The sequence below is a fragment of the Amblyomma mixtum genome, chromosome 5, assembly GCF_055824585.1.
Source record: "Amblyomma mixtum isolate Tamu chromosome 5, ASM5582458v1, whole genome shotgun sequence".
Lineage (NCBI taxonomy): Eukaryota > Metazoa > Arthropoda > Arachnida > Ixodida > Ixodidae > Amblyomma > Amblyomma mixtum.
Genome location: NC_143016.1, coordinates 136,278,478 through 136,300,315, shown reverse-complemented (window position 1 = coordinate 136,300,315; position 21,838 = coordinate 136,278,478). Strand labels below are relative to the sequence as shown.

The window sequence follows — 21,838 nt, the reverse complement described above, 5'->3', positions numbered from 1 at the left end:
GCGTCTTTCAAGCACCTGTGTTGCTCAGCAACCGATTCGTTAAGTGGGTAAACTTACAAAATATCGGGTGAAACACAGTAACAAGATACTAGGGATTAAGTCATTAAGTTCAGCGCTAGCTGGCAACTTACTGCACGGCAGTTGTGCGAACAGACGAAAAGCGCTAGTCTGCTCGGCGGAGAAAAAAGCAGTGCTTCCTCTCACTACTGTTCCGAAGTGAGATCAAGCTGGCTATTACAGTATGTCAAAAATCGGCGGCGTTATTCAATGTCTAGAGTAGAAATCAACCGCAACAGCTCTTCCTATTTACCACCAATGACATGCTACTTTCCGGAACACGCCGTATGTGACCACCGCGAGCCCCTGTACTTCGAGCGGAATTGCTGAGCTCAATGCATGAACTACTCTTGTCAGTCGAAGCAACGGAAAACGCGCCTACAAGCCTTCAGAAATCAGCGCTGAAGACCTCCCTGTGACGCCCGATCCCTGGCCTCTTGCCTAACGCGAGCCCGCTGGGGACTGCAGCGACACCTTGTTTGTTAGAAAACATGCAGGAGGTCTACACTCCACCGAATCCACCCCACAAGTTATTTGCAGTACTGTGAAGACTGGAGTCATGTGAGCAAATCAGAACGACGTGCGCTACACAACGTGTTCCTACGTTCCCCTCAAATCGCGGCTGGTGGTTCCATCACTGGGAAAGAAAGAGCACCAGTGACCAGCTGCTGCTGGTAGGAGGCTCGTCCGCCGCGCCGGGCGCCTTGTGCATGACTATAGCATAGGTTCTAGAAATAACAGAGCAGAGTTAAGTAAGGGTTAGCAGAACGATATAATTTACGAATCATATCCTGCATTTGTTTTTTCTTAATTGGGAGAAACGAGTGTTTATGTGGAAGAGACAAATGACGAAACTAATAATGAGATGAAATTCTTATTCCTCGCGCTTCCTGGCATCGTGCAGGATGCAGAGATGGTCGGCGAGGTGAGATGCAGTAACAGTGGTCAGACCTGGAATTAGCTTAGACATGCACATGGAAGGGAATATACTAGTAAACAAGAACATCAAAAAGTTGCCGGTTAGAGGGAAAATAGAGAAATTTAGGAACTCGCTGTAGAACTCTTGTGGCGCTTTAACTAATCAGGATGACCTTAGTACCGAGGGAATGAATGAGAATCTAAAAAAATATCATTGCTTATTGTGCAATACAAACTGTTGGGTGACTTCTTAAGCACATTCTTAGAAAAAGAGAATGCAACAATATTTAGGTTGCGTGCTGTGGTGTCTGCAATGAGTGCCTTATGTTCGTTGACACTCCTGTTGCAACCGGTTCCGTTGCCCTTATGTGGTATGTGTGAGTCATCATTTTATAGAATGTTACATTACGTTATATGGGATTATCAAATGGGATTGTACGAATTCTAGCCACTAATTCACCTTATTCCATTTTTGTGGTGGGCCTACCTCGAAGCATTGTGGGCTCCTTTGAAATTTTATTTTGTAGGGCCCACTTCCAAACTTTTAGGGCCCTGAAATTTTCAAATTAGCTGTGACCTATGAATGGTCCACTAGTGGTAACGTGGTGTTGATGACGTCATGACCATCTCAATTGCTTTCATACATCTCTAAGGGTCATCATGCCTCTATTGGCACAGTGGTGCTGCCATTAAATGTTGCGCCCCTACCCTAGCAGGGGCTGTTTCAAACTCAGCCACCGGTAGCGGGCAAATACGGGCTGGTTGGTACATTTTTGAAGAATTGGAAAAAACAGCGCGACAGAAGACGAGACAAGACAAGGACAAACACCAGCGCTGACTAACAACCAAATGGTTTATTGCTACAGGTGGGAAAGCATATAAATGAAATGGCAAAACTAAAACACAAGAAAAGCATGAGAAAAAATACCGAACAACCACACAACCTGACTGAAGAAAGGCACCTCATTGATTAAGATGCGCAAGTTCCTTAGGTAGTCGATTTTTCGATGGGCTGCTTATACAGGTGTTACCTAGCTTTTGAGTATGGGAAGCCACCGAAATGAGCCTCGTGGTCTCATCTTTATAACAGGCGATGATAGTCGTCCGATTGAAATGAGCTTCGCAATCTTTACACTCTACACAATGCAAAGCCAGGTGGTTTCTGCGAGACGCAAAAGATATAGAGAACAAGTCTCGTAGAAACCATCTTGCTTTGCATTGTGCAGAGTGTAAGGATTGCGAAGCGCATCTCAATCGGACCGCTGTCATCGCCCGTTAAAAAGATGAGACCTATTTTAAAAATTTCGCTGATAAATGTGGCAACGTGCTTTCCCTGAGACTAAGACAGACCTACTGTTTCTGAGCTCCACTGAATACATGAAAGACAAAGGAGGGCAGAGCTAACTGCACGACGGGTGTACAAGTTGTTTTCTTTCTTTGTGCCGTCATGTTCTGTCCTAGTGGTTTGGGAGTACTTTTTTTTATTCTGCTATTGTTCTTACAAAGACACCAGTGAGACTTCTGCAAGCGGAATCCATTACTCTATCCATTCCTCTATCACAGAACAGTAACCCAGGAAAGGTGCCAATATGGGAAACCCAATCCTGACATGTGTCTCGCAGGGTTTTGCGTCCACGACGTCTCTCTCGCGTGTCACATTGAATGTCTACAAGGGTCAAATAACTGTCCTCCTTGGACACAACGGTGCTGGAAAGACCACACTGATGAACATAATTGCAGGTAAGTGCTTTCGCCGCACACTTTCCTCTGCTATAGAAAACGCTAAAGGACAAGCGAGGACCAAGCATTATGTTTTTTTTTCGCACCCAAATGTTTTCCTGAGGAATAAGACAAGGTACAGAGAGAGCACTTTTTACACACACATGTGAACCATATGGGAACACAGCCATCATGGTTAACCGGAAAGCAGTGAAAAAGAAAGGGGCTGCGTAATTGATGATTGAGATTTCTTGAGTAGCAGTTCAGCTTAACGCCCGTTAACTGAAAATGAAAGAAGTATTTACCAAAGGAAATTAGTAGCAGCCTTAATGTCATACAAATGCTGCCTTTCCATCTAAGATCTAGATTTATCGGCCTGTACATTCGTAGTGCTCTTAACTCGGCGTGCCTCAATTCACATTGGATATTCTTTGTCCATTTTGAGTCGTTCGCTGGGCTGCACGCCCATCAACTAACACTCCGACCTGCACGGATACAAGTATTTCTGTATAAGGAATTCAGTCTTGCGCAGGCGATTAGAACGCCACAGGATGCCTTGGTACCGGAGGTATTTTGAGGTGGGTTTCGTGTGAGCAGGCCGCTAATGGGAGACGTGTCCATCGCATTTTCACGGCCATAAATAAAAACTGAACCTTCCCTACCTTGAGAGATGAATGCCTGTGTTCTTGCGATATTGATCAATAAAGAGAGGATACTCATATGTGGGAGTAACAAGCGCGATATTTTATTTCATTTACTATCAGTTTGTTAGTTCCAGCGAAATGAGTGCCATTTTATTGTGAGGAAACGTAACTCCTCTCAATTTACTTTAACAATATTTACTTTTCCAGCGCAATATTGCGGCAACGTTTCGAAAGAATCGTTTTTTTTTTAGCTTATACGACCTGAATTATATAAAAGTTATCCACACCATAACGAAGAGATATCCAACCTTTATATTCATCATAAAACCGCTATTATTGTTTGCTGGCGTAAAAAAAAGGCCTTGTATACAATAATTAGCATAGAAGTGTAATCCTGCCGGCCATAAAACCCCGTCGTAATGCTAATGACACAGCATTGTGCACTGACCACTTGTAGAGCGCCGCCGTTGAAGGTTGAATAAGCAGCGCTGTTAATCCACTCCTGAATATCAATCGGCTGTGATTTGTGAAAGTTGCGAGATGGTAGGTGGATCCATATAAAAGCTCTGCGACTAGCTGTTAATACTTTGAAACTTTTCTTTCTTCATATCGTGGGTTAAAAACTGTTTTCTATTCGCGCTGATTTTTGGGAACCTTGTGAACGGGCACTTCTGTAGCGGCAGAAGTTTCTCTTCCTGGGAATAGGAGTAAAAGCAGCTTTTTTCCTTTAAAAAATTCTTGTTTCCGTCTCCGTTTTCTTCTTTCCGAATGCAACTCTTGTTTGAGCACCCCTTGCAGTAGATACAATTGTCCCGGTTCCATGACCGTCAAGCAACCTCCATCTTTTGGACATACCATAATACTGGACTTTTCTTCCTTTTCGCTTGTGCAGTGATTCGCGACCGATATGATCAGATAAGGAGGCTTCCGCAATGTGCGGCAGCGTTTTCTCTCGTAGAACACAAAAATCACGAAGGATGCATAAAACTTGCGGCTGAATTCGGGCCACTGTCTACCTTTATATTGCTACGAAGAGTACGAAGCTGGTAGTGGTGCGGGATGGAACAACGCTCTATTTACAAAAGTCTTCCACCAGCTTAATTTGTGCGCATGCAGGCTTCGCCCGTTTCGCCGGATGGCAGGCCAGCGGCACGCTGCTCCTATAAGGAGGGCAACCTCTACAGCAATTGCCGATTTTCCCCGAGAGTAAAACGTGACAGGAAATTCCATCAGCTAGCACTAAAAACAGGTATCAGTGAAACCTTATATTGGTGCTCGTGAGAGTAGAGCTAGTAAAGCGGTGATGGTGTCTTTTTACTGAACATATCAGTACCCGCCTACTTTCACCCTCTTCGTCGTCACTGTTTGAAGGACTGGTGCAGGCGGACTCCGGGAAGGTGCTAGTCGACGGCACCGACTTGACTCAGCATCCAGACAAAGCGTCAGAGGTCGTCAGCTTCTGCCAACAGAAGGCCGTCTTCTTTCCAGACCTGACTGTGTGGGAACACCTCGTATTTTACGCAACAGTAAGGCTCTTGCTATGCGTTTATTCACTGATATTATTTCCGTCAACACACCTTTTAATTCGCTGTAAGACAAAGACCTATGTGATTTATCTTTCTCGCCGTTCTTGTGGCAGTCCTGGCCCTGATATGAAGTTGGAGTCACTAATGAAAGGCTGCACCGTACCGCTGACACTTTGCTTCCGCTCATAGGTGCGCCTTTTCTGTGTACAAAAAATTTATACGTTCTGCAGCTTAAACGAGATAAACCTCACAAAAAATGTGTATCGTTCGTGTCCACACAAATAAAACTAAAATAAGCGAAATCCCGACTATGCTTGCACAGTGCTGAATCAAAGTTGAAAAATTGAGGAAGGTTCATGTTGTTTCATGGTATGGTTCGTGATAAAGTCCGGTCGCCAATTAGCAAATTTCTTGATCGGTTGCTACAGACGCTTGAAAGTGGCGGGTATATCTGAGTGATCACTGACAGAGGACTGAGTGGACGCGAAATGGAGAGCTTACAGAATATCGCCCGTAGTCTCTCCTGAGTCCAAAATTGCTGTTGTTTAAACACTCGTAATTCGGCTTTGTCAATCTGGCAGTGATGTACGATATAAAATCAGGCGTGTTTTCTGAAAGAAGTAATCAAGTTAGTTAGTCTCTGTCCCCGCCCAAGAGATGGAAGTTAAGGCGTACGCCGTTTGCAGTGAGACCTGCTTAATTACTTGGCATCTCGCTAATTTCAGCTGAAAGAAAAGAGGCCAGCTCAATTGCAAAAGCGCATTTGGCACGCCCTCAAGCAAGCCCGCCTCATCGACAAGAGGGACTGCCTATGCCAGACACTCTCGGGAGGACAGAAGCAGCGGCTCAGTGTTGCCATCGCAACTCTATCGAGACCAAAGGTACGGCCGGACTAACTTCCCGGTACTATCTTTATCGGCGTACATTTACTCCTGCAATGATGTCAATGCTTGGAGAAAGCCGCGAGCTTTTAGGAGATAAACCTTTAACGTCGAGCATCTCAGAGCTGACGCCTCAGCCCATCGATCGGTTGTAATAGTTTTCGTAGTTTCTTTACGGCTACTCGCAAGCCTTTAAAATGCAGTCAATTATTTATGGTCATGTTTGTTTTTATTTGAAAGCTTTCAAGTTACTTTTATTTACGTATTTTGTGCCCATAAAACAAAGGTATGTATTACAGGCCCAAAAAGTAGACACCACTTGCGCAACTCAACTTGCCATTGCTCGTGGTGCCTTTTTTATGATTGCATTGAGAACATTAAACGCTTTCAGATGTAAGTACTTTTATTTATGAGTGAAATTCACCAAATAACGTTTATTCAAGTCATCAGAAACTCTATGCTTCGGCATTCAGCTTGGTAAAGGAAAATCAGAGCTATATTTAAATTACGCAATAAAATCTTTCGGAACTAAAATTCAATTCCTAATGAATCTGGCAAGTTCAAGATGAATTAATCAGCTTTAGAGTAGATCAATCTTTCACTTAGGCTCGATCAATCAAGTTCATGAAGGCGTACATTATCTGTATTTTGTCGCATGTGGAAGGTGCAGGGTTCGATCCTCAATGCTGCCAGGTGCCCACCGGTGATACAACCGGTACAAGCTTTCCCCTGGTCTGATGCTGGGCTTCTATAGGGTGAAATGCTTGGAAAATCGGTCTTGAGCAGAACCCCACCTTGAGCAGAAGAAAAATATCTTGTGCCATGGCGCTCTTTGGCCACAAAAGCCCTTGCGCTATAATAATTCATCACCACCATCACCACCTCTATATTCGGTGCATATTATCGTGCTTCGAATCGCAGGCGTAGAGTACGAAATCGCTAACGGCTGCCGCCACACTGTTGGCCTGCATGGCGTGCAGATGCAGAACATCTGTTTTACCTGGTGATGAGAATTGCTGAGTGTAGAGATAGAATTCCCTCATTTGGAGTACAGCTCGTGCGCAGTATGGGCGTCGTCTGCAGTTATATGTGGACGGTCGTCCAATCTTAAATGAACAAGCAGAGGTGGGACCGCGCTGCTTGGGGCTCCAGTGCTTCCTTCGCGGCTGCTCATAGAATCGAATTGGTCGAAGGCGCAAAGTAGAACCTCCAGGTCACTCTGAACTTGTGTCACTTTGATTCCGTGCGCGGCCGTGTGGTGCGCATGGGCCCGGCACAGAGCTAGGCTGCGCGCTCGTGTGGTCGCCTTTAGTTTTGGCGACCCTGTAAATCAGCATCTACAGCTCAGTCGCCCTCATAGCATATTGACTTGCTTTGAACAGACCTTTATTCTGAAGTAATCCTGAATATTATGCCTTTGTTGGGAGTCTTGATTGGTTATATGATTGTACGGTGGCGGCTATACAAAGCGACAGCGTTTTTTTTTGGGGGGGGGGAGGGGGTGTAGGGCAGGAGTACTGAAGGGAAATGTCCACTGATGAAGTGCCTGTAACTGTGTCACTGCGTCAATTGTCCGGCCGCAGGAGAGCGACATGGGTCGTTGCTGCCTGTACGGTTGCTTCACTCTGTCGATATTGTATCTGCTGCCATCTTGGAGGCTTTGTGCAACTGACATAGTCAAAAAAGTTTGTTACGAAAAAAGTGTCATCGCCGTCAGTATGTGATGCTGAATGTATGCGGTTAGGACATAGTTAGGATGTAAATGATAGGTATTACCAGTACGCCATATTTTAAGAAGAGAATTAGACTTATCGCTGGTGCGTGTTATACTGATCATACGAAAATTTTATTTTCACAATGTAGCATTCTTCGCTTGCACGCCACCTTTGTGTATCGCTTACTCCATTGCCTTAGGTTCTCGCCGCAATGGATATGCGACATGCTGACAACTGCTGCTAGACTTAAGCTGAAGTAAAAGGGCATCTTCACCAGAAGCGAAAAACAATTGGACGTTCCTCGAGCTAGGAGATTACATGGTTTCAGTTCACTTTACCATACAAGCTAAACCATCCCTGTATAAACAACTAAGTCATTTTTACAGCACCCATGAAGGACATTAAAGTCTATTTCTTTCAAGCAGCTCCATCTTTCCTTTCCTTGCCTAGTTAACAATCAGTTTGAGCACTTCATTTCTTAAGTTTCAAGCCAAAGAGTCTTGCATACTGGTCTGGTCGACGGTGTTTGGTGGCTTATTACATTCCTTCATTTGTGTTTCCTTCTTTCACGAGCATATACTTCGCCGTTCTGTACCACGCTATGTCGTGCTTCATGCATATATGTTTGCCTGTGAGTGTGCACGGGCTATGTTGCTTTGCCGTTTTATTTTTCTTTACCTGCCCTACTGGGCCTCGGCCACCTATCAAGACCAATTTCCTGTACATCACTGAAAAAAGCAAAGCACTCAGTTCAATTCAACTGGAACGGTAGAACGAAATGACGTGTTTCGGCTCTGTAGCTTTGGTTCTATTTCCACCACCCGCTTCAGAGCGGTGCAGACGTGCGTCGCATGCGCTCCCGCCAAGCAGCTGTTTTTCGGCGTTCAACTTGGGCCTGCGGGCCGGAAACTACCGTGAACAGATCCGGATTCTCCCTCCGTGCAAGGGGACACTGGATTTCGGGCAAACGGTGGACTATTTCACATTTCATGGGACTTTTCACCTCTCGGACGCGTGAGAGCTAGCTAGGCCTAACGCCCAGACCTAGCGTAGCTACCCGTGCATCGACGGGAGCCGGCCCCTGGGGCGGCCCCGTGACCACCACGATGATCAACGCCGTCGACGGAGATGAACTGGCACCCTCGGAATCTGAGAACGGTGAGTGGGAGACCGTTCTCAGCATGCACGACCGCATGATGAGAAAAGGCGGGAAGCCTGGAAACGCCAGCGGAAACGCTGGCACGAATGCCGCCGCGAATTTCAGCGGGAACGCTGGCGATCACGGCGCCGGGGAGAAGAAATCGACTGCCACTCAGAAAAAGAGGCAAGACCCGAACATCCGAAAAAGGGCACCAATGCCGAAGCTCCCGGAGAGCGACTATAAAATAATCTTCAGGCCCAGAGGCTGGAACTTGAACGATTACGTGCCACGTCACCTACTGCAGGCCACCTGCGCGGCCGCGCAACTACCATACGGAGATGTCCTGGACGAAGACACTTCAAGAATCAACTCCGTGAACAACACGTACACGATCAGCACACCGAATCGTCAACGCGCGAGCACCTACGCGAGGATAAAGACGATAGTTATCGGGGAGAAGACCCTCGCCATGGCACCCTACGTCGCGGCTCCCGACGACGCAATTAAGGGCGTGGTATACAACGCCTATGATATCGGAACACCGGAAGAAGTCCGTCAAGGATTCATCAAACGCAACCCGGACATCGTTGTACTCAACGCCAGAAGAATTGGCAAGTCGAGATCTATTCTCATCACCTTTGGAGAGAAAAAGCTTCCCAGACAAGTCTTCTACTGGGGATCAGTGTTCATCGTCTACCCGTACCGAGAGCGGGTAGAGACCTGCTACAACTGCAGGAAGACGGGACACAGGACGGATGTGTGCTATAAGCCATGGGTAAAGCGTTGCCGCAGATGCAGCGAAGACCATCCAGACCCACCGGAGGGAGAACTGCCGACATGCAAGCCCGAATGCATCGTATGCGGGGGGCCACACAACACCGGCAGCCGGAATTGCAAGTATCGGCTGGCAAAGAAAGTACCTTATAAAGCCAAGAACGACCTGGGGCAACTTGACTCCGGACACCAACCAAGACCGAAGACCAGGGACCACAGCGGCACCCGTCAAGGCCACCGGGGGAGAAGCAGATCGAGCTCCTTCCCACCATTACCGGGGACCGGAGGCGCCAGCTCGGGTCCTGACAGAGAGAGCAGCTCGAGCAGAGGAAGAGGCTCAAGCAAGGACAGAGACGCGGGCAAAAAGGTGAGCTGGCCAGATAAGGCCTCTTCTTGGGAAACCGCTCGGGAGAAGGAACTGGTAGAGCAGCTCGCTAAGAGAGACAGAGAGCTAGACACCATAAAGAAGGAAATGGCGGAGCAGAGGAAACTCATTAACGCTAACACAAAACAGCCGAAGGTGGTCGAAAAACCTCCTTTTCAACAATCACAAAACGCGAGTCAGGCGCCCCCGCGTGACACATATGAAGGGGGAGACATTCAAAACGCAATGGAGACAGACACCAGAGTCCCCTTGAAAAGACTTCTACCCAGAGAGGGAAACACAGACGACAGTACTCCCAAAAAGGCGGCAGAAAGTACTAACGAGGACGCATCGGCTAAAACCCACATCAAGGTTAGGTCGGACATGAACACACTATTGAAGCGGGTTGACGCTCAAGACGCTAAAATTGATGCCCTTACCGCTACGTTAGACAAAATAGCCGAACGTGCTGACAATCTGACGGCGGAATTCGTCATGTTCAGGGAACGAACCATGGGTTGCTTCCAGCAAATTCTGGAACAACTAGCAAACATAGAAGCCAGGCTTCCCCCTGTTGCCGGCAACACCCTCCCCTCGCTGCAACCGCAGCAGCAGCCTCTATAGGACATCATGGCCCCTCGCCAACAAATTAGAATCTGGCAGTGGAACTGCAGAGGCTTCCAGTCCAAAAGATGGAACCTGCAGGCATACATTCAAAAAAACATAATCACACCGGACGTAATCACGCTGCAGGAGGCAAGCGGCATGGTCAAATTAAATGGCTACGCCGCGTACACCCCGCTAGAAGTGCAAAAAGAGCACAAACCCAAGTCTTTCACGGCCACGCTAGTGCAAAGAAATTTAACGGCAACACAACACGCACTCGAAAACACAAGCGAGGACTACGTGATGTTAGAAATAATCCCAAACAGAAAAGGGGACAGCAGTCTCTTTATTCTGAATATATACAACTCACCGAAAAACCGGGGCACAGGGCTGGCGGACCTATTACGCAAAGCCATTAGACTATCTAATAAGAAAGAATTAGTAATCACGGGGGACTTCAACGCCCCACATCCGGCATGGGGATATCGGACGGCCTCCCCTAAGGGAAACAAGCTATGGACAGAAATCCAAAACTTAAGGCTCACTCTACTAAACAACCCGCAAGACCCCACGAGGATAGGCAATAGCGTCAGCGTAGACACGTCCCCAGACTTGACGCTAGGCAAAGACCTCGAGGGTGAAAGATGGTCAAACACAGGACACACCTTGGGTAGCGATCACTATATCATAGAGATTGAAACACAAACCAGGCCGATGAAGGCGAAGCTGCGCGAAACGAAGCTGGCAGACTGGGACAACCTCCGAAAAGTCCGGGACAGAACCGCTCCGAGGGAGATATCGGATCTAAATCAATGGGTTGAGACACTCAAAAGAGACGTAAAAAGTCACACTAGACAGACCCCAACCACCGAACATGACATCACAGACTCGAGGCTGGCCCACATGTGGGAAGCCCACGAGAGCCTCTTGAAGAGGTGGAAAAAACAGAAACACAATAGAAGGCTAAAGAAGAGAATATCGACACTCGAAAAACAGATAGAAGACTACACAAACGAGCTTCAGCGTCAACACTGGGGACAAATTTGCGATGAAATGAGTGGAAAGCTAGGGTGCAAGAACACGTGGCATCTTCTTCGCCACTTACTAGACCCAGGACAAACAAAGTCGGCGGCACAAGGGCAGCTTAAACGATTGATTCACAAATACCAGGGAACAGCCGCGGATCTAATAGAGGAACTGAAGAGCAGGTACCTTAACACAGACAAAGGGGGTTCATCTCCAGCTTACCAAGGAGCAGAGAACACACAGCTAGATGAGGACATCTCGATAGCGGAGGTATGGAGAGCAATGAGTCAACTAAGAACCACGTCGGCAGCGGGGGCAGATGGGTAACCAACAAAATGCTAAGGAACCTAGATATAGTCTCGGTCACGGCAGTCACAGATTACCTAAATGAGATATGGAAACGAGGTAGTCTACCTTCACAATGGAAACATGCCAAAGTAATCTTTATTCCAAAACCCGGGAAGAAACTTGAAGTGGGCAACCTCAGGCCGATATCGCTAACGTCCTGCCTGGGGAAGCTGATGGAACATGTCATATTAAACAGACTCCAGGAATACGTAGAGGAAAGGGAGGTATTTCCTGAAACGATGCTAGGCTTCAGGAGCAAGTTCTCGACGCAGGACGTCATGCTCCAGCTCAAAGCAGACATCATAGACCCGCCCAACAAAGGGGGCGCCAAAACTATACTGGGCCTAGACCTACATAAAGCCTTCGATAACGTCAAACACGAGGTCATACTAACTAATCTGGCGGAGATTGCCCCTGGAAAGCGGACCTACGATTTCGTAAGGGACTTTCTAACCGGCAGAACCGAAGAAATAAACCTAGGAGACATCCAGTCAGAAACTATTAAGCTGGGAGACAAGGGAACTACGCAGGGCTCAGTGCTCTCTCCTTTCTTATTCAACCTGGCGTTGAAGAACCTACCGCCGCTATTGAAGACTGTCGAGGGTATAAACCATACGATATATGCGGATGACATAACAATATGGACGCATACAGGAAACGATGGGGAAACAGAACAAAATCTCCAACACGCGATCGATATTGTCCAGGATTACGCGGAATGGGCAGGACTAAAATGCTCGCCAAGCAAATCCGAACTTCTGGTGATCCGGGGGGCTAGCAAACGCGATACCAACGCAGGAGACATTCACGTACTGGTAAATGAGACTCCGGTAGCCAGAGTTGACAAAATCAGGATCCTAGGACTTATAATACAGGACAATAGAAAGAACACAGAGACAATAAACAGGCTTAAGTCCACAATTAACATGACAACCAGGCTCATAAGGCGAATAGCTAACAAAAGACGGGGAGTCAAAGAGAAAGATCTCTGCCGAATGGTTCAGGCTTTCGTGATAAGCAGAATAGTTTACGCCGTTCCCTACCTCAAGCTAGGGCTGGCGGAACAGAACAAAATAGATGGGATCATAAGGCAGGCATATAAAGCAGCATTGGGGCTGCCCCACTGCACTCCTACGGAAAGACTTCTTAAACTGGGGATCTACAGCACCACCACGGAACTATGCGAGGCACATATATTTGCGCAATTAAGGAGGCTTGCAACCTCACCCTCGGGGAGAAAGATCCTGAGCAACCTAGGATTACATGATAGAATTCTGGAAAGAAATGCGCAGGCAAAATTACAGACCAAAGTTAGAAAATCACTCACTATTAAACCACTTCCAAAAAACATGCACCCTGCTTTTCACGAAGGCAGGAGGAGAGCCAGAGCAAAGGCCCTTGAAGCCAAGCTCGAAGGCTCGGAATACACAACCTATGTAGACACGGCGGAATACGAAGGAGGCGACTCCTTTGTGGTCGTGGCCGTGAACGACTCGGGTGAAACATTAACGGCCGGTTCGGTCAAAACAAAAAACTCAGGGACAGCGGAGGAGGCAGCTATCGCCATGGCAATGGCCAGCACCAAAGCAGTCACCATAATTAGCGACTCCAAGGTGGCTACCAACAATTTTGCGCGGGGTATGATCTCCCAGGAGGCAGAACGAATATTAAGGCATAAAGACTGGGACCAGAGAGAGGTGGAACTAATATGGGGGCCGGCACACTCGGGGAACAGGGGAAACGAGTTGGCTCACAGTATAGCTCGAGGTTATGTCAGCCGAGCAGTGAGCCGGGTTGAGTCCCCAAAGTTCACGAGAGATGCATTCATATCATTTCACGAATACACCAATCAGTTTAAACTGGAAAGGAGGATCTATCCGCCACCAGACAAAAAGCTCGACAAAAGCCAGGAGGTAACGTGGCGTCGGCTCCAGACGCGAGCCTTCTTTAGCCCGTCAAGACTAGCACACATGTATCCAACACAATACAACGCTACTTGCAAACAATGCGGCGAGATAGCCGGATATGACCACATTTTATGGAGCTGCAAAAAGGCGCCGCCACCGGCGGACCTACTACCAGTCCCTTCTCTAGAGCGGTGGGAGGCTATACTGGCCAGCTCAGACCCGTTGACGCAAGTCCGGGCCACTGAGTGGGCTCACGAGGTCGCCAAGAGCCATGGGCTCGAAGCCACCCAGTATAATGCCCACTATGGCTCAGTGCTGACAATAAACGTTTTCCAATCCAATCCAATCCAAAAAAAAAAAACTGGCGGAGTTTACAGCACTCCGTAAGCAGAGCTTTTCACTTTTCGAATAAAGAGGGTTATTGAGTTAGCTGACAATATCAGTATACTTACTAAGCGAAGGAGCCTTTTCTACCAAGCAAGCACACAAGACTGCTTCTTTTCAAAAGTTCAGCTTGAGTTTCTGTTCAGAAAGGAATATAAAAGGAATATCAGGAGAAGTCCATGCAAGGTAACGAAGTGAAAACGCACACACTTGAACACGGTTGCCGTGACCGGCAGCGCATGAGCAGGCAGCGATGGTTCCAGCAGTGACCGGGTAATGGCTGCCGCGCAGGTGGTGATCCTGGACGAGCCCTCATCGTCGCTGGACCCCGACAGCCGGCGCGAATTGTGGGACGTCCTCCTGGCAATGCGCAGAGGCCGGTCGGCGCTGCTCGTCTCGACGCACGACATGCGCGAGGCCGAGGTGCTCGCCGACCGCGTGGTCCTCATGTGCCGAGGCCGCGTGGCGTGCGCTGGCACGCCGACGTTCCTCAAGAAGCTCTTCGGTGTGTATTAAGGCGAAAGCCTTTAATGCCTCATGCTGTCGTTAGCAATCCGTGTCGGCAGCCGTGTCTCTGTCCGTGTCGGCAGCCGTGTCTCCGTCCGTGTCGGCAGCCGTGTCTCTGTCCGTGTCGGCAGCCGTGTCTCCGTCCGTGTCGGCAGCAATGTCTCCGTCCGTGTCGGCAGCCGTTTCTGCGCCCGTGTCGACAGATGTGTCCGCGTTTTGACTGGTGTCCACCGAAATATGTGAGACAGTTACTGCGTAATTTCCTTTCCTCAAGTACCATTTTCAGCTTCTTCATTACGGCCCCTCTTTCTTCTTTTACTGCCACTTCCTCCCTTCCTGTACGGTGCGGTTCGGATGTCCACTCAGATGACAGAGAATTTCCTTTCCTAAAAAAGCGTTGCGTTCAAAGGGCAAGGCATCGCGCCGAACGGGTGGTGGCGTTCCTCCCTTCGTGTACGGTGCGGTTCGCGTGTCCACCGAGATGACTGCGAATTACAGCGCTATTTCCCTAAAGGCGAAGCTTAAGCACCATTAATTAGCAATCAATTAGTGCTGAGTAATTAATCAGTAATTAGTCATTAATTTGTAATTCTTCATTACTTCGTCATCAATTTTGTGTGACGTCATCCAGTGGTGATGTCACCAGTGTCACATAGGCAAAGTGGTGCGGGAAACGCTTTCGCCTCTACGCACTTTAGACAGTCAAAGTGCCCCTGAATTTTTGTGCAACTCTTTCCCGCTTTGCACTGAAGGTGTGTGAAATGCCTGTAACAAAATATAGCTGACGAACCAAGCCTGGGTAAGAAAGAAAGGTGCAAATGAGAACACGATAGCGTTCTAATGCAGCGTCATACCTAGTTTGAATTTACCAATTCATCTTGCACCTCACAGACGACAACAAAAAACTGTAGAGGGTACTTAATCTACTACTTAAGGTTTGGTTTATCGGTTTATTGGGGTCTCAAAGCAACTCGGGCAATGAGGGATGCCGTAGTGAAGGGCTCCGGAAATTTCGACCACCCGGGGTTCTTTAACGTGCACAGACATCGCACAGCACACAGGCCTCTAGAATTTCGCCTTCATCGCAATTCAGCCGCCGCGGCCGGGATCGAACCCGCGGCTTGCGGGTCAGCAGCCGAGCGCCGTAACCACTGAGGCACCGCGGCGGGGACCGACTTAAGTGTAAGGTGCGATAGCTTCAAAGGGTTAATGCTTATATACATATGCGAAATTGCTTATTTCTACTGCTTATTCTCTGGTTTACTTTCCTAAGTCGATGGGCGTGCTCCTATCATTTCTGGTACAGAGGTACAGCAGTTAAGCAATGCGCCACTGCCCAGTGATGGTAGGTGGTGCCACCAGTGGGTCTTTGCGAGACGCAGGCTGCTCCTTCGGAGCAACCTCTCGCGACCAATCATTAACTGCCATCAACAAATCTGTGCAGTTTGCTGACAATCTGATCGGGAGTTTGTGATGATATCACAAGGTCACGTGACCGTGGAGGCCCAGGTAGGTTGCTTCTCTGAGGATATGTTCGAGTATTTTTGCCCACTATCAACGGCGATGCCGTCTTTCCCCAAGCACGCGGCACCCTTAACACTAGCGTGTTATATGGAACACGTATTGATACCGTTTAGTATAAATACGGGCAACCACGGCACTTGTGAGAAGTCGTCAGGGGGAGTTGGGCAGAGCCGACTTGTGTAGACTACTGCGCGACTATTGACGACTAGCAACCGATGGTCTTCTGTAAATAAAATATGTGAGCAGATTTTATATTCTCTCTAGGAATTCTGTCTCATTAAGAATGCGATATAGTATTAGAAAGCGGAACTGCGCAAGCAAGAGCAGTGGCATGACACACATGCCATTGCGAGGCAAGGGTACAAGAAGCGCCTGATATTGTTTCTCATGGGAGAGAAGATCCAATTTCCCATAATTTCACTTCGCGCTGCAAGACGTGCTCGACCGACAAGACTTATCTACTGCGAGCTGTGAGGAAAATATAGCAATCAACACGGAAATTGTTTGAACCATCACGCAGCCCAAACAGCCCAACGCATACCCCAAAACCGACCATTACTGCATGATCTCTGCCTCTTTGGAAACTTGAGAGCGCAGCTTTCTATAATTCACCCAAAGCGTGACCGCTCGTAGTGCCATCGCACTAGAGCTTACACTCAACCGTTCAGCCATTGTCTGTAAGGTCCCTCTCTGCGCGCACCGGCCTATAGGTAACCTTCTCTAGGTGGCCGAACTACCACCTAGGTGGCATGCCCTAGGTGGCAGGTCGGCCACGTAGGTCACATGATCTTGTGACGTGATTACAACCTGCCCGCCGGATTGTGAGCAAAGTGCCCGCCGTGTGCGGTCGCAGTTAAATTAATCATTGGTCACGAGAGATTGCTCGGGAAGAGCAAAATGTGTCTCACAAGCCCCACCGGTAGCAGCACTTGCCCTTCCAGGGCACTGGCGCATTGCTTAGCCACTGCGCCAGGAGCGGTATGAGGACTCCCAGCGATCTATGAATGTAAATTATTGATTGACCAATGCCTGATATACCATTTCCATTCCTACCCTTAACGCGAAGCTTAATTCCGATTTCGCCGATCCTTTTCCGAAGCATGCTGGATCTTGAAAACCGAGTGTCGAGCCGAAACCGAAGTCGAAGTAAAAATCAAAGCTCTAGATCACCTAATTCGCGTTTGTCTTTGCAACGCTGAATCGTGCGTTATTTTTTTTTTATTTGTGGAGCCCATCATCATGTGTGCAAAACTTACGGCGCCGTGAAAATTACCCTCGTCGATATTTCCTCTCAGTTCCTGGGCATCGGGCACACATTTGCTTCCTCATGCGTGAATGAAAAAATCGCTGTATAATGCTTGAGTTGGGTGCGCGGTTTGATAAATTTCATAATAACCACGAGCCGGACTACTCCGTCTTCAGGACGAAGGCCTCTTCTATACTCTCCAATAAACTCTGTCCTGTGCTAGTCACGGCTACCTTATTCCTGCAAACGTCTCAATCTTATCCGCTCACCGAATCCTATGCCGCTCCATGCTACGCTTGCCTTCTCTTTGGAATCCAGTTCTAATTCGCTTAACGCCCATCGGTTTCTAACGAAATATGGCCGAGTTGGCATAGATTCGTGATTCCCAAACAGTGCGGCAAGCCCGGTCAGAAAGGAGTCTTACACAGCGCCTGTCTTAGTTATTCCTTCAGTTGTTGTCTGCTGCACCGCTGTGAATCATGAAACCATCGGTTAGCTTGTCTTAGCATTACATGGCCTGTCCAAGCCTCTTCCTTCTTCACAATTTCGACTAGGATGTCATAAACACGTGTTTAATTCCTTACCCACTATGCTCTCTTCCCGTCCCTTAACGTAAAACCTATAATTTTCCTTTCCATAGCTCGCTGCTCTGTACTCAATTTAAGTTGAACCCCTTTCGTTAGCCTTCACGTTTCTGCCCCATAGGAGATTACCGGTCAGATTCAGCTGCTATGTACTTTTCTCCTGAGGGATACTGGTAGTGTGCCATTCATGATCTCAGAGGAACTGCTAAATGAGTTCCACCCTAATCTCATTATTCTAGTTAGTTCAGTCTCGTGGCCGTGATATCCTGTCACTACCTGCCCTGCTTTACCACTTCCACCGCCACACTAGTGACGCTACCTATCGGAATGTGATGTACCCTTCCGAGAATGTTGAACATATAATTTAGATTTCGCGTAATATTGTTTAGACCCACCACTTGTTTCTCTTCTCTGAGTCAGTGATCATGCATTATAATTCATACCCTGAGTGACTTAACGAGGAAATGTAATCAGCGAGTCGCTGATGCCTAAGTATTCTCCATTAAGTCTTATCGGGAGCTGTTCCGAACCCAGGCCTTTGAATGCCTCCCGTTACAGGCGGTGAATAAACATTGGAAAGATCGTGTCTCTCGACCGAACACCTGCCCTGATTATATTTTTATTATTCTTAATCGAAAATTATGCTGGCTGTGCAGCCGTTATAGATGTCTTCCCGTGCTTTTGCGAAGGGCTTTTCTGCACCCTGGCTCCGTGATGCATGCATGACTGCTGAGGGTTTCATAGAGTCAAGTAGTTTCTATTTCTAGAAATCAATGGAGGCTCTATATAGGGGTTGGTTATATTCTGTCCAATTTTCTATCTCCTGATTGATAGTATCCCGAATTTGCGCATGGGAACAGCCTCTGTGTGAATTGTACTCAAAGGAATTATGTGCATGCACTGTGATTTCGGTTGCTGGCGTGCTGTCCGCTAAAGTCGCTCCTTTATCTGTCGGTATGGGTATAATTTTGGAAACGAAATGAATTTACTTTTGCTTTGTTAATCCTTCCGGCTTTATTACCTTATTCTGTGCGAAATAATTTCCTAAATAGATATAGTGTGATCTCCGAGCGTGCTCTCTGAAAGTGTATTGTTTTGTGTTAGGTTTTATCGCACATAAGCAGCTATGGCTATCGTGCGCAAAAAGCAAAAAGGGCCCCAAAAGTGCCAAGTGTCTGAAGGTGCCGAAGAAAGAATGCTATGAAAACTAGAGGTTTGAAAGAAAAGAACAGTTTTCCAACTTTCATCTCGCATACTTTTGTTGTTCAGTGCATGTTAATGGGGAAGTTGTCAAAAAAAAATAAATAATGCGAAATCTAGAGTGCTGTGCGCAGCGCCAGCCAGTAACCCGTAACCGCACGTCATTCTGATAGATTACTTAGCAAGCTAAGTCATGACCGAGGGGCACCGCATTTATTATGTTAAAAGCTTTATAAATTGAGCCCCTTTGGATTGAAGGCAGCCTGTTGGAGATTATGGCGGCACAATCGCTTATTTCAGATAGCGTAACGCTTTCAGGTTTAGTGAGGAGGAGCATAGTTTCACGAAGTAGGCTAAAGTTTATTGGTTTTGGTAGCCTACTGAACCAGTGTGCGCACATTGCCTCGATTTACTGCTTAAGGTCAGCATGTCTTCAGCGGTGTCACAACACAGCGGTGAAAGAACGTGGCGGGTTGGATTGCTGATATTCGACTGCAAAGATGTCGTCGTTAAGAAGCTGCAGTCAATTTTAGCATGCCAGCCCTGTTATTAAGGCACCTTGTCAGACATACACGCGTTGCTGTTCCTCTCGCAGACAGCGGCTGCCAAGTTAACATCGTAAAGCGTGATGACTCCTTCCGGCCGGATCATGTGCTGTCCGTGGTACGACAGCTGGCTCCAGAAGCAGCTATTCGCGACGACAGACTCCACGAGGTGTCGCTGAAGCTGGGGTCTTGCAGTCCACAGCAGATGGCCGAGGCGTTGCGGCTTCTTGAAGAGCAGAGCAAGGAGCTGGGCGTCGCAGCTGTGGGCGTGAAGACCACCACACTTGAAGACGTTTACGTCAGGTAATATATGGTAACAAGTGCAAGCTTACGAAAGCAGCAGACAGTGTTTACTTATATTAATAAGGACTTTAGATAAAGGAACATGATTTAACTAGAAAGGTAGACGAAAAGAAAAGGACGGCGACACGGTCGCAGGTGGACGTGTCTGCAGTAAGTACTGCGACCAGCAAGTGGTCTTAAAGTAGCTCCTTCTATGAAGGCGCCCTGCTCTATGCACACATAAATGAACACCTTCGACCAGGAGCTACGGCATCCTGTTGCAGAGCACGAGGTTGTAGGTTTGATCCCGACCGTTTCAACCTCATGCCCACTAAGGTAAAACACGTTAATGCCAGGCTATTTCTATACTGTTGAGCGTTGAAAGATTCCATGTAATTACAATTTTTCTACAACTCTCCGCCACAGCGTGGACCGTATCTGGTTTTAATTTTCGGAAAAATAATCTCGAATTGATCACTTCTTGCTCATGAATTCAGCTGGTAGTGCCCAAGTTCCTTCCTGCAAGTGAGTTTCACACTCTGTTTAAAGAAACATGGGCTCTGTTAATTTCTGCAAGCGTTGGCTGGAATCTTGCGATTATTTTCTACATGGGAAAAATCATACGAGCACTGAACTGTTCGTATTTTTCAGTGTTTACGAAAGAGCATGCGCCGAAAACTCGGAAGGTCCGACGTCAAACGCAGGTAAGGCCAACGCTTATACTTGCGCGCTTTCTACAATTGCATTCTAAACGAACAGGAATTTGCCTTGGACCTTCCCTGGTATATTCTGGGATATATGTGTCTCTTTGTGGCACAGTAGAATGTAATTTGCCAGAATAATTTTCGGGGAATAATTTTCCTGTCATGTCACACCCCTTGAATTTACAGACGATTGCAAAACTGCTAAATAATTTCGGCTCGTAATTCATTCTCGGTATATAGTAAATTATTCTGCCTCTCCTTTCCTCAGAATTTTGAGAGTAGAAGAAAGAGAACTACCTTTTCACAATTTTTTTACTGAGACCTAGTTTTGCAATGGTTGGTTTATGGGGTTTAACGTCCCAAAGCGACTAAGGCTATGAGAGACGCCGTAGTGGAGGGCTCCGGAAATTTCGACCACCTGGGGTTCTTTAACGTGCCCTGACATCGCACAGTACACGGGCCTCGAATTTCTCCTCCAAAGAAATTCAGCCGCCGCGGCGGGTTCGATCCCGGCCGCGGCGGCTGAATTTCTTTGGAGGAGAAATTCTAGAGGCCCGTGTACTGTGCGATGTCAGTGCACGTTAAAGAACCCCAGGTGGTCGAAATTTCCGGAGCCCTCCACTACGGCGTCTCTCATAGCCTTAGTCGCTTTGGGACGTTAAACCCCATAAACCAACCATTGCAAAACTAGGTCTCAGTAAAAAAATTGTGAAAAGGTAGTTCTCTTTCTTCTACTCTCAAAATTCTGAGGAAAGGAGAGGCAGAATAATTTACTATATACCGAGAATGAATTACGAGCCGAAATTATTTAGCAGATTATAAGGCTTCATTCTATACGAAAAAGAAACATTTTTTAATATTTTTCAGGGACGCATACGCGATAGTCGAAACAATATTGAACGCTTTATCACCTGCGTAGGACATGTTCTACTTGAAGGAAAAAAATGTGTGAATTTCATAGTAACAAAATGCAGTGATAAATGAATATTCCAAAGTCGAAGAAAAAAAAATGAGGGAATTTGCCGCGTATTCAGGGGTGAACTCCATGCTAATCTATTCCAAGTAAAAATACACAAAGTGGCTCGATACAAAGATGATAATTCCGTGAAGCGATATTCACGGAAGAGTTTTAGTGAAGCGTTAATAAATTTTAATAAATGAACAAGTTCACCTCCGGTAATTGTTGTCGCGTAAAGCCATTGCAGTGTACACAAGGCTGGGGCGCTGCTCAGAACC

The 21,838-nt window shown here is 47.2% G+C and overlaps 1 protein-coding gene across 1 annotated transcript in view; it reads left to right on the top strand.

Annotated features, from left to right (window-relative positions):
* LOC149343879 (phospholipid-transporting ATPase ABCA3-like) overlaps positions 1-21,838 on the top strand; it is a 115,787-nt gene that overhangs the window by 47,661 nt on the left and 46,288 nt on the right. The window contains exons 9-14 of the mRNA XM_089547089.1: positions 2,598-2,715; positions 4,710-4,864; positions 5,590-5,745; positions 14,302-14,515; positions 19,667-19,919; positions 20,550-20,602. Of these exons, the coding sequence (XP_089403215.1) occupies positions 2,598-2,715; positions 4,710-4,864; positions 5,590-5,745; positions 14,302-14,515; positions 19,667-19,919; positions 20,550-20,602 (949 nt within the window). The remainder of the gene's footprint in view (positions 1-2,597; positions 2,716-4,709; positions 4,865-5,589; positions 5,746-14,301; positions 14,516-19,666; positions 19,920-20,549; positions 20,603-21,838) is intronic.